This window comes from Chelon labrosus, assembly GCF_963514085.1.
Source record: "Chelon labrosus genome assembly, chromosome: 1".
In the NCBI taxonomy this organism is placed as follows: Eukaryota; Metazoa; Chordata; class Actinopteri; order Mugiliformes; family Mugilidae; genus Chelon; species Chelon labrosus.
In genome coordinates this window covers 22,033,858-22,047,840 of record NC_140337.1, presented here as the reverse complement: position 1 = coordinate 22,047,840, position 13,983 = coordinate 22,033,858, and the positions used below count along the sequence as shown (strand labels likewise).

Genomic DNA, 13,983 nt, shown 5'->3' with positions numbered 1-13,983 from the left:
TGGGTTTCACAAATAACTTACAATCAAATCAAAATTTACAATTCTAGTCCAATAACGTTCATCATTATTATTTCACTTGATGCCTTTTTACCTGACGTCATGTGCATGGAAATTAAACACTATAAATACACAATGTGTACAGAGGTACTGGTGTAACCGAGTCACGTTTGCACATGCAGTTATTTTTTTCAGTTCCACACACATTTTTTTTCTATTGGATGGAGGTCAGAGCTTCATGATGGCCGCTACAATACCTCGACTCTCTAACTTTTGTGTATTTTGGTGCCTTCCAGTTTACGAGAATAGTCCACATGGACAGGCATCTGTTGTGGTCCTTTTCAGCAATGAAAGTTTCTGCAAGCTGTGGCGTGTCTGCCGAGGTATTCAGAACAGAAGTAGGTACTGAGTTAGTGTATTGCAGTTTTAAAGGGGAACTACCGTTTTTTACAACCTGGACCTTACTTCTGGCATAAAATACGATTGTTTACTCACCCATATAACTTTTGTGTCATTTGGAGTCGTTCGTCAGATATTTAAATCTGCGTATATCCATATAGTGGGAGTGAATGGGGCACCAAAACGCAGCCTCTAAATAACACATTATCTGCCACGAAACTCGTTCATTTCACCAATATTTTGTTATGACACGCTAGTGCTATTCCCCATTGAGTCTGGAGTTAGCTGTCGTCATCTATCTTCTGTAGATTGACCTAGTAACCTCTAGTAACCTCTGACCTGGATGATGTCATCCTGTCTGTAATTTGCTACTGCTAGTTTTTTGCAACAATATTTTTCCGATTCTGAGGTTGTACACGACGACTTTATGATGGACGTCCTTACCGTTTTGAGCCAGAGTATACGGATGAGGAGCTTATTGAAAGGAGGATGCGGAGGCAGAGAGAAGAGGAACAGCTGGCCAAAGAACCACGAATAGATAACGGGTAACTCCAGAAACAAGGTGCAGGTTGTGAAAAACGGTAATTTCCCTTCAAGTTTTTATTTTAAGAGTGCACCCCCCACCCCATTTTTAGTTAAAAATGAATAAACATTTGCATTTTCTTCACACAAATCAAGAAAAAAACAAACTTTTAGTGGATTTTGACGACTTAAAAAAAAAAATCGAGTCATGTTTACCAAATTCAGGAGAAAAGTCTGTGTCCTCATCAGGGGAAGTTTTAAGAAGCAAGTGCACGACATTTGCTGACTTTTCCAGAAATTAAAACATTCATCAGCTTACAAAGGTAAATTATGATGACTCATAGGCGGTTTACGCTTCTGCATCAATTTTACGCCCGTACGCTCCTTTAGGGTACTACGGGAGATGGACACCGTAACCTACGTGCCTACGCCGGTGGCTTACTCAGTAAAAACGCTACCCAAACACTTGTCGGCGCTGTGTCTTTTTTTTTGCCAGTCGAGTTAATTTTTGTTTCTACTTCCTGCTTCACTTTCAACAATGGCGACTGAAACGTTCGCCCGAATGTTCCTATGAATGTTTGTATCTCCGAACCTCCTCAGTTAACTTTTCCTCGATGTGTTCCATCTTTATTGATCCAGAACAATCAATTTGAAAATTGCAGAGATGGAGAAGCTAGTGCCAAGCGGACCAATCACAGCTCCTGTGGTCTTGCATCGCCGCGGTGCGTAGTTACATTTTGGGGGAGGTGCACGTCACCCCGTTGCTTCTGCGTCAATTTCCCGCGTAAGTCTAAACCGCCTATAACGCCGTAGCCTGACCTCCCCAGAAATGTAACTCCGTGTCGTCCGGCTGCGATTGGTCTGCTTGGTAGTAGCGTGATTCCACGTTAATTTTTGAGGCTGCTTAATTTTCTAATTGATTGTCAATAGAGATGGAACACATCGAGGAAAGGTTAACGGAGATACAAACATTCGTATGACTCATCTTGGGCGAAATCTCTGCGAAAATTTCAGTTGCCATTGTTGAAAGTGAAGCAGGAAGTAGAAACAAAAATTAACCCGACTGGCAAAAAAAAGACACAGCGCCGACTAGTGTTTGGGTGACGTCATTACAGAGCGACCCAGACTGACGAGCCCACAAGTATAAATGGAGTTGCATCAAGTTTATCCAAATGAAATCATGAAAGTGACCCTACATGGAATACAGAGAATGAACTCTTCACACAGCTGTCACACTGGTTGTCATGGCAACAGCAAAACTAGCAGAGATGACCTTCACAGAATGACGTCTCAATAAGACATTTAAAGACTCAAAGAGCACCAAAAAGACTCACGACCCAGCTCCCGCTTGTACGTGTACAGCTTTTTATTATAATAAAACCATCATTTATTCATATATACATTTCAAGTGAGATACAGTTGCATGGTGACCCTACTGCCGTCTCCATGGATGTCTATCAGTCCTCTACAGTACACGGGTCTCTTGGGAAATAAAAGTCGATGCAAACGACAACAAACTGAATTTAAGACTTTAAAAGATCCAGCAAATCAACCTGATTGTGAAGCAAACGTATATATTATTATACATATTTTTATTCAAGTTTAGTTTGAATTTCTTTGTTGTTGTTTTTTTAAAACCCTCAGTGGATCATTGACTAAGAAGGTAGTGTAGGTAGAGAGCTGGTTATACCGATGCCGCCAGCTTTTAATGTAACAACTAACAGATCTGTTGGTGGAAATTAAACCACACACAAAAAAAGACACACACACACACACACAAAATTCACTGCCAGACACTTAAGCACAAAGAAGTGGAAAAGGGAAAATAAAAAGACGATGGAAATAACCGACAACCCGTTTAAACCCGTGACACGAACTGGTGATGATGCGAGGCACGACTCAACTCAAAGGCTTCCATGTATGTGCAAAAAGCTTTATTGCAGTCCTGCAGTGTTACCACAGTGAAGGAGGAGGAGGAGGAGGAGGAAGATGGGGGGGGTGCAGGGATGGGGGGGGGGGGGGGGGTGCACATTAAGAAGAGTGATCAGAAAAGTCTGCAGCGAGGTGCTGGGGTGAAGACTGCCTGCTAGCAGCAGCCACGAAGCAGCCGAGATGACGGGGAGTTGAACACCAAAGCCGCTTCCTGTTTTTAAAACCAAAAATACTTTGAGCAGAACGCCGTCCTGTCGCGGAGGACGTGAGCTAATTCGGAGGACAAAGAGAGACGTCGCTGATGTTGAAAGAGGAGCTCAGTAGCACGACGTGAGCAGATGAACCGGCGAAATATATCTACGACTTTAGCTTCATGTCATCTCATGAACGTATTAGTGCAAAATGGGCTTTGAAAGAAAAAAATCTTCATTAAAAAAAAAAAACAAAAAAAAAAAACTGTTGAGCTACTACTTTTCTTTTTATCCGACTATCAAGAAATGAAATTCGCTAACTCTGCACTCTACAGAGACGTAAACACAGGCCCTGGCCTACTAGTGGTCAGGACGGTGTGACACATTAACCACGGTGTACCTGCTGCGTCGAGGCCCCTCGCTCACGTACAACCTCAGAGATCAGCAGCCACAAAAAAAAAATGAAACCTGACCCAGATGACCCAGTTAACACCCAGGTTGCCTATGAACTGCACGTACGTTCTGGGTGACAGGAAGTCAAAGCATCAACAAAGCGTCAATATTGGCAGCCCGACAATGAGTAGTCCTTGTCACTGGATGATGCCCTCAAATTGTTTCTCCTTATCAAACCATCTAAACCAAAGTACATTCAGTTTACCGTCCTAGATCACATAAAGAGTAGCCGTTCCTCAGGTTGAGGTTGATTTTTACTGATCGGTTGGGCCTGATAAGTCAGCAGCTGGAGTGGCTACATCAATCAGATGCGCTTAAAAGTAATAATTCGCCTCATGACTGCCAGATTAATCGGCTTTCAAGAAAATTCTGCAGCGTTGTAACGGTGCCAATTTGCAGAGACGTTAAGGGTCGGCTCAAAAAAAAAATAATAAAAAATGCAATCAAGCGAATGAACAGAGGGGGCGGTATTTCACGATCTGATGCTATGTCAGTAGCGGACTCTTCAGAAGCGACAACAACAATTACTTCGGAAAGTTTGAAACCGTACGTCCGGATCTCCATGGCAGCCCCGACAATTATCGTGACGTTTTTGCAGACAATCCAAAGCCGTCGGGGAAAAAAGTTTCGCTAGCTGGTCGGAGGCGAGTCGGCTCTAATCTGCCCTCTAGTGGCCAAACCTTTCCCTGGCCACCTTTAATAGGCTTCGACCCTTCATTTACCTGGAACAAGTCCCGTTTGAGTCCCGTCTTCCGTTTTTTTTTTTTGATAAATATTAAATAAAATGTGCAAAAGACTTCACACTCACACCAAGACATCAGGAAACAAAACACTCGACAAGCCAAAACAAACAAACAAAAAAAATGTACCTCAAACTTATTAAGCACAGGGGGAAAATCACACATCTGTGACTGTGAATTTACTCCAGTTTCGTCGACATAAATACGCAGTAGAATTTTTTTTGTTTTTTTTTTACAGGCAGCTTAAGACCTCTTTTTTTTGTTTTCTAAGAGGGTTACAACATTTCATTACATGTAACAAAGCGGTGCAATCAGAGACACCAAACATGTGTCCAGGTGTTTAACCTGCAGCATGAAGATTATGAGATTATGTGCATTTGTGTTTTATGTTCAAGGGTTTTTTTGTTTTGTTGTTTTTTTACCTTCAAACTGTTGACTTCATGGAATGATTTGGAAAAAATACATATATATATATCAGAGAACACAAAGGAATGACTGAAGTGTGACGAGATGAAAAGGGTGCTGATAACAAAGGACGCGGCGAAGACGGAAAAAGACACAAGATAATAAAAAGATAATGTTCCCGATCATCGTTAAGAGACTTGATTTTGGAGAGTTTGACTGAACCCAGGGCCTCGAGGGCGCAGAATTAAAAAGCTACGTGGAGGATTTGATGTAGAAACTGTGGTTGAATCAGCCTGCTGAGTACATGTGTGCACGTATGTGGGAGTGTGGGAGTTACATTCTTTAAGCCTTTCCCCGGCTACAGCTTCCAGTTCACTGCTGGGCCTCTGTGCAGAGAGAGGAGGGGTGTCTGGAGTTAAATAAGGCCTCGTATTCCTTTTATCACACCCCCTTGCCTCGTCACCGACAGGCCTCACCACCCTCCTCCTCCTCCTCCTCCTCCTCCAGGGTCCTGGCTCCAGTCAGAGAAGAAGTAGTGACAATGCTCCCGGAGAAAAGCGTCATCGCGGCGGCTACAAGTAGGTTTGTCCCCGAGAGTCCAGGGTTTCCTGAAGGCTGGAGGGGATCGGGTCGAGTCTGTTAGTGTGAGAAGGTTTTTCTTCTGATCTCAGCTCAGCGCCTCAGCACCAGGCTGCCTCGCGCCTGATTTCTTCTGCTCTGTCAAGGTCTGCAGAACCTAAAAAGAAGGAGGAGGAGGAGGAGGAAGAGAGGTGCATTACAAAATGTGACTACACAGAAGGTGAGAGAGGAGGGCTAATGGAAGGACAAACTGCGAAACGTCCCACCTGTGCCCACTTCCTGTTGCGGCTGGTCATGTGAATAGCGGCGATTTGCTGGAAGAGCTGCTCGGCCGGGATGAGGTCGGGGAGTCGGGTGAGGAACTGGGCCATGTGGATGAAGTCCATGCAGGTCAGGACGTCCTGGTAGAGGCGCAGCAGACCCAGCGCCGTGCGGAACAGAAACTCCTCGCCGTCCCTGCAGAACACGTCCCACACCCGACACGCCAGGTCCAACGGCAGCGACTTACTGTACAGGGTGAAGATCCTGGAGGGGACGGCATATTTTGATAACTGAGGTTAGCTAAGGACAGGCTTAAAAACTGGGTTAGGGTGACATTAGGGAAGGCGTGAAGGAACTCTTGCTCTTTCTTGACAAAGATATTGATCCCAATATCCCGGAACTCAAATACCACCTGACCACCACACCTTCACTAAAGGATTCTGGCTTAGTAGCAGAAGTTATGGCAGCTTTTATTTGTTAAGTTACTTTGCACCAACGTTTATTGAGTGCAGTTGAAATTCTACTGCACTAAAGGCTCATTTAAGGTACTGCGGGACATAGACGCCCTAACCTACGTACCTACGCCAGTGTGAACCATTTATACTTGTGCACTCGTCAGTCTGGCTCTCTTTGTAAAAATGCCACCCAAACACTAGGCTTAATTTTAGTTTCTACTTCCTGCTTCACAATGGCGACTGAAACTTTCGCCAAAATTTGCATCACTTTGACGCCTTTTAGCCACCTTCTTTTTTCTTAACAGGAAACTTTGCACCAAGCAAGTTGCAAGCAATAGTGACATATGACTGGGAACTCTCCATATTGAGTACAAATTCTCCATTTGTACTCAATATGGAGAGTTCCCAGTTTTCACATTGTAATTTATCTGTTTGAGGAAAAACAACAGAGCAGTAACCGTTTCCAAAATGGTTCAAAAGCTTTTAATCTGACTTTAGTCAACTAGCATCCTCATTCCTGGCAAATCTGACTGGTGCATGAAGGCCACAGTCGCTCAGTCCTGCATATTTGAATGCGCCTCGTGCTTAATGAACGCAAGAACTGCACGGAAACCTAATGTCAGACACCTGTGTTGTGTGTCACAACACGCAGCCTGTTTTACTTTCAAGACTTACATCACACTCAGTGGATGAAGTCAACACGTTTAACCTGGTTATGTTATTTTTATATGCTGCTTTATATAATTTCTGTGTCACTTCAGTAATCAGAGCGCTGCACAAGTTTAGATATGATTCAGAATAAAACCACGTTTGAGTTTGTAAAGACTTTATATATACGCTACCAGTCACCTTCTCACTACGTTTTTTCTTTATTTTCATGACTATTTACGTTGTAGATTCTCACTGAAGGTATCAAATGAATGAACTATGAACTATGAATAAACACGTGGAATTATGTAGTAAACAAACAAAGTGTGAAATAACTCTAAATATGATGTTTTAGATTCTTCAATGTAGCCACCCTTTGCTTTGTTGACAGCGCTGCAAAACCCTTGGACTTCTCTCAATGAGCTTCATGATGTAGTCACCTGAAGTGGTTTTCACTTCACAGGTGTGCCTCGTCAGGGTTCGTTTGGGGAATTTCTTGCCTTCTTAATGGGGCCATCAGTTGTGTTGTGCGGAAGTCAGGTTGGTACACAGCTGACAGCCCTATTTGACAACTGTTAGAATTCATATTATATCAAGAACCAATCAGCTAAGTAAAGAGAAACAACAGTCCATCATTACTTTAAGAACTGAAGGTCAGTCAGTCCGGAAAATTGCAAAAACTTTGAATGTGTCCCTAAGTGCAGTTGTAAAAACAATCAACCTCTACTGGCTGACATGAGGACCGCCCCAGGAAAGAAAGACCAAAAGTCACCTCTGCTGCTGAGGATAAGTTCATCAGAGTCAGCAGCCTCAGAAATCGCAAGTTAACAGCACCTCAGATTAGAGCCCAGATCAGTGCCACACAGAGTTTTAGTAGAGGACACATCTCTACATCAACTGTTCAGAGGAGACTGCGCCCATCAGGTTTTTACGGTCAAATAGCTGCTAGAAAACCACAACTAAGGAAAAGCAACATGCAAAAAAGATTTGTTTGGGCCAAGAAACACAGGAATGGACATTAGACCAGTGGAAATCTAAGCTTTGGTCTGATGAGTCCAAATTTGAGATCTTTGGTCTTTGTGCGACATAGAAAAGGTGAACGGATGGTCTCTACATACATGGTTCCAACCGTGAAGCATGGAGGAGCAGGTGTGATGGTGTGGGGGTGCTTTGCTGGTGACACTGTTGGGGATTTATTCAAAATTGAAGGCACAGCATGGCTACCACAGCATCCTGCAGCGACATGCTGTCCCATCCGGATTGGGTTTAGTTGGACCATCATTTATTTTTCAACAGGACAATGACCTCAAACACACCTCCAGGCTGTGTAAGGGCTATTTGATCAAGAAGATGACCTGGCCTCCACAGTCACCTGAGCTAAACCCAATCAAGATGGTTTGGGATGAGATGGACTGGAGAGTGTTGGAAAACCATTTCAGGTGACTACGTCATGAAGCTCATCAAGAGAATGCCAAGAACGTGTAAAGCAGTAATCAAAGGTTTTGAAGAATCTAGAGTTAATCTAGAGTTATTTAACACTTTTGTTTGTTTACTACATAATTCCATATGTGCTCATTCATTGTTTTGATGTCTTCAGTGAGAATCTACAATGTAAATAATCATGACAATAAAGAAAAAACATTAAATGAGAAGGTGCGTCCAAACGTTTGACTGGTAGTGTGTGTGTATTTCAGATGTCATTAACCAGTTTTAGTTTAGTTTTTTTTAGTTTATTTCTTACAGGGACCACGTACAAAATGCATTAATCACTTAAAAATGGAGAAGATACACTGAACCAGATATAGCAAATAGCTAATTTTCATCTGCAGTCACAGGGCAGGTAGGACAGAAGACATTTTAGACAGAAATTAAACAAAACATCCATGACAGAATTATAGCGAAAGGGCGAAATAGGTGGAGGGGCGCAGCGACACGAAATAATAATAGAACTAAGATATTGACCACATCCTCAATAAGCTCGGTGTTGTGTGGGGTGTTGTAAATGAAAAAATTTCCGCTGTTAAATAGCAAAGACCACTGACACCCGACCCCGGCCCACAAAAGCAACCCATCCTGTTTTCTCTGAAAAGCACCTGACAGTGAAACCGTGACTAGCTCAAATGTGAGACAAGTGTCATGTTTCGTGGTGGAGGTGTAAAGCATTTTCAGCAAAGTGCGCACACACTCTCTGGACGTGGGCGGAATCCATGTGTAAGGTTCAAAATTTTAATTAAAACGCAACTCACCAGTCGATCAAATAAATATCGGGGGTCAAGTTGTTTTTCTTGAAATGTGCAAAGAGCTTTGGTAGATTTTCTTCAAAGAACACTTCAAATGCCGCGAAGTAAGTCAACATCTGTGGAGAGAAGAGAAGGTGGTCCTTAGGAGAATTATACAAACCACACTCTGACAATGAGTCATTTGGTAGTAAATGAAATGTAAACAGGCAGCAGCGAGGCTTGTGGGATGTTTTGTCTGGTCAAAACTATAAAATCACACCAATTATTGTGTAAAAGGGAAGCACATGCACTGCTGTGTCGGAAATAGGGAAAAATTTGTACAAGAACTGCATTAGCTGGTAGACTGCTTCGTCATTTCTCACCAGAAAAACACAGTGAGGTTCAAAACTAAAGTTTCACATTGAGAAGCTTAATTATTCTCAATATAAACACAGTACAGGTGACTAATCTGGTAATCTGGTGTCAAAATGATGATGTTTCGTGTGAAGTGGGTGGGTGTGCACATGTTTGGTTGCTGTGGCGGCGGATGCACTGACAAGGCTGTGGTCGACTCTGAAGAAGGCCATCTGACAGGGCTTGTTCAGCAGGTTGGCAAAAGCTATGAAGGCGTCGGCCGTGTCCAGGTTCAGGATCAGCACCGCCGCGATGAACGACATTCCCTGCACCTGAACACACACACAAAACGCATATGTATTGTTTAGACATGCATGCGCTGCAGCCCCCGGTCACGGCGTGTAGGAAACATCTCAAACATTCATTTTGAAATGCTGATGGAGAAGAAACTGCACACAAAGGTGAATGCACAGGCTGTGTGTGTGTAGAAGCTAATGAGTTGGGGTCAGCGCAGGAAGTCACAGTCATTTCCACGCTCTTAAAAAAAAATAAATAAAAAAAAAAAGAAAGAAAGAAAGAAAGAAACAGCGTGGGGCTGCGGTGAGGAGCAGAAAGGTAAACCACAGCATCAACAAGAAGAAAGGCTCCAGAGTGCAAGCACTGTTCACTACAAGAGCAAAACACGACGGTGGTTAACATTTAAGTTGACGCATGTTTAATGGCTGATAAAGATTAACCATACGCTCTCAGCTGCAAACTTCAGCCTCTAGTTTTGAAATTTTTTGTTGAATGAAACAATCTGAAACTAAAAGCAGACTCTTCTACGTTTGACGTTTTACATACGAGCCGATTTAAAAAAAACTATGAAAATGCTTCTTTATCAGAGCTTTTTTAAATCTCCGGTGAAATTTAGATGCAGACACAATTCAACGGGAAGGCCCGGTAGTTCAGATTTGTAAACCTGAATATCTCCCACCCCACTGCATACTACTGAATTAACTCCATTTGCCATCTACAAAGGACGTTTACAGCGTTTCAATGATACCAAATGTGAAGGGGTGAGGACTTGGTAACTTTATCGTTCTCATGAAGGAAAATGTCGTTCATTAGTTTTGGTATCTGACAAATAAAAGCTTTTTTTTTTAATTAATTACTTCGCAAAAAAATGTGATTGAACGGTATTTTTTTCCCCCCCTGGTAGTCAGGAGGGTACCCGTGTGACTCAAGGTTTAGTAAATCTTCTTGGAAGGAACGAAAAAGGGCGAATGGAAGGAAAATATTTATTTTTTGAGGTGTGCTAATTGGTAAACGGCGCCTACGCAACGGAGAAACACCCAAACCACCCGTCGCCGCGTTCCTTCATGAGAACGGTGACGGATAATCTCGCAACAGCTGCCTGCGCTGATGCGTCATTCAGAGAAGAGCGTGATGCAAAGTAAGAAGCTACCACAAACCCGCCACTCTCAATATGTCACTAGCACCTTTTCACACATTCACCTGAGCATGTGCTGCACTGAAACATTAGACACGGACTGTTAAATGTCAGGATAAGGTGCATGTAGACCTCTCCGACCACACTGATCAGCCACAACATTACGACCCCTGACAGGATAAGTGAATAACATTCACCATCTTGTGACAATTCAATGTTCTGCTGGGAAACTTTTGGACCTGGCATTCATTCAGCTGGATGTTACTTAGACATGTAGCACCCACCTAGACCAGACCAGGCACCCCCACCCCATAGCAATGACACTCCTTGATGGCAGCAGCCATCCAGAGCAGGGACACAAAAGTGGTTTAGAAACTACTCAAAAAGCACGAAGAACAGCACAAGGTGTTGACCTGGCCTCCAAATTCACTAGATCCCAAACTGATCAAGTATCTGTGGGATGATCCACAGAGGCCTCTCCCCCAAAAGGCCCCCCGCTAACAACATCATGTTGCCAGACACCACAGGACACCCTCAGAAGGCCCATGTCCATTCTTTGACGAGTTTTGGAGGCACATGGAGACCTACAAAATATTATGGAAGAGGGTCATAATGTTATGGCTGATCGGTATAGGTTCGTTACTCAAAAAGGTGGTTAAGGCTTCTGTGTCAATTTGACGGCGTAGGTACAGTCATACACAGACCCCAATACCATCGCTGACGTCCACTTCCCCAGAAATGTAACTAGGCAGACAGCAAGAGCTGTGATTCATCTGCTTGGCAGTAGCTTTTTTTCCTCTTTAGTTTTTCCAGCTGCTTCTCCATCTCCACAATTTTCTAATTAAATGTTTTGGATCAATAAAGATGGAACACATGGAGGAAAGGTTAACTAAGGAGGTTCGGAGATACGAACATTTGTACGACTCGTCTTTGCAGAAATTCCGGCGAAAGTTTCAGTCAAAGAAGACACGGCGCCGACTAGTGTTTGGGTGGCATTGTTACAGAACGAGAGCACAAGTATAAATGGCTCGCACCAATGTAGGCTATATCTATGTCCTGCAGTACTCTAAAAGAGCCTTAACTTTCAGTAAGTGGTTAGAGAGAGAAAGACATACGTTTCCAACAAAGCTAAAAGAGTGGGGAAAAAAGATACCAAAATATTGGCTTATAGATTTTTTTCAAATTTAAACCACAGAGATAAACAGATAAACAGTCTTGATATAGATCTTCAAAAAAATTGGCTTTACAGACGCAACAAGGATGAACGCTGTATTATGAAAAAGAGCTTAGGAAAATTAGGAAGGTGGTCATAATGTTATGCCTGGTCAGTGTATAGAAAATGTGTTTAATACACTAAAAACAGTTCTTGATCAGTTCATCAGTTGGTTTTTGTTGCTGACTTTCAGGTTACCATAGTTTCCTCTTTTTGTCGCACCCACAGGCAGCCTGAGGTTGAAGCTGCATCGCTCACACACACACACACACACACAAAGAAAATATTTCACTTTCAAACACTCCTACAATGCGGCAGACACCTCCTACTCAGTGGCAAACACCAGAAGACAACAGTCATCCCGATGACAATCAAACCCATGCTTGATCAAGATAAAAATACACATGTGCTGAAGGTGTTACGTGGGATAACGCGGCCTCTGGAACTATTAACTATTAACCTTCACCACGTGCAAAGTTCACACGCTATTTTTAAAGTTCGGACGCGTGCATCGGGTGTACTCAATACGGTATTTCATTAAATGTACCGTGAATGTTTACCACGTGACCATGGTTTGCAAATGTAAACGTATATATATTTAATTTCAGATTTATAACGCTAATATTTGATTTTTGAGACTCTTCAAGGTCTTTTCTAAATTGAGATATCCTTTGATTTATCTCTGTCTTCGTCATCCCCATGTGTAAAGATCAAGTGTACGATAACATGTATTAGTCATTGTTATTGCTTAAGTGTGCTGAAGTGTCAAAAGGGCATCATGCAGTGTTTGTAGTGCAGGGTTTCTCACATTTCTGCATGTTTCAAACAACTTTGTGCTTGCGTTGTTTTTTCTATTCCTCCCCCGAGACCCTCCACACACAAACTGCTGATTTAACCCGACGGATAAAACGGCACTCGCATAGCTTTGCTCGTTAATAAAAATTGATTGTTTTTTTTTAACACAATGGAGATTTACGATTGTTTAAAGGGGAATTGCCCGTCATTTGGACGATATTTAAATCTGCGTATATTCATATAGTGGAAGTGAATGGGGCACCGAAACGCAGCCTCTAAATAACGCATTATCTGCCGCGAAACTCGTTCATTTCACCAATATTTTGTTATGATACGCTAGTGCTATTACCCGTTGAGTCCCGAGCTTCGGTGCCCCATTCATTCCCACTATATGGATATATGCAACGCTCCACTGGATCTAAATATCTCCCAAACAACTCCAAATTACACTAAAGTCATATGGGTGAGTAAACGATTGTATTTTATGCCAGAAATAAGGTCCAGGTTGTAAAAAACAACAATTCTCCTTTAAGGAGAGTCGGTAAAAACACGGAAGAAACGACGTAACACAACTTTGTCAGAGCTAACTAGCAAAGATTGAAAGTCAACTGTTTACTACAAATTAGATTTATTCGCTGATACTTACGTATTACATACATTTGCCCATAGAATACCACGTCCCAACAGCTTTATGTTTAGTATTCATGCACATTAACAGGCTGCTGCTATTTGTCGCTAAATCCTATATTTATTACAGTAATTTAAAGGAACAGTATGTAAGAAATGTATTTCAATTAATCATAAAATGGCCCTGATATGTCACTAGACATGAAGAAATCATGTTCATTTCAAATACTTATATCACTGACAACAGTGGTCCGGCCAGGATATTGTCATTTAAAAGTGAGAGTTGCAGCCCTCAACTGATGTTATTGTTGTCATGTTGTGTTTTGGTCTGAGGCGCCACCCTCCACCTATCTACCAATCACGAAGTCAGTAGAGTTTCGTCATCCGGGTTGCCAGCTCTGCTCTAGTTACCGCATAGATATATATACTGATCTATGCGGTAACTAGAGCAGAGCTGGCAACCCGGATGACGAAACTCTACTGACTTCGTGATTCATTTCAAATATTCACGACAGTCGAACAAAGTTATGCATGTTCGTGCAAAGTAACGTTACGTTAGCGCATACAGAGGAGGTGGCTCATCGAATTGAAAAGGTAAGGAATTGTTTGGGAAATAAAAACGGCGAGTCGTCATTGCTAACATTAGCAATGCATTATGAGCCCGTTTCTCTGTCATTATGCTGAAACGCCGAGGAAAACAACATTAGCACGTCGATTATGGCAATGTGAAACGTAATTGAGACGTATTGAGTAGCCTAACG

At 42.5% G+C, this 13,983-nt stretch overlaps 1 protein-coding gene across 1 annotated transcript in view; it reads right to left on the bottom strand.

Annotated features, from left to right (window-relative positions):
• Nucleotides 1-1,847: 1,847 nt before the first annotated feature.
• tbc1d14 (TBC1 domain family, member 14) overlaps nucleotides 1,848-13,983 on the bottom strand; it is a 48,482-nt gene continuing 36,346 nt past the window's right edge. Inside the window, 5 exon segments of the mRNA XM_084547880.1 lie at nucleotides 1,848-5,344; nucleotides 5,346-5,375; nucleotides 5,485-5,743; nucleotides 8,829-8,938; nucleotides 9,359-9,487. Coding sequence (XP_084404006.1) covers nucleotides 5,312-5,344; nucleotides 5,346-5,375; nucleotides 5,485-5,743; nucleotides 8,829-8,938; nucleotides 9,359-9,487 — 561 coding nt within the window. The 3' untranslated portion in view covers nucleotides 1,848-5,311.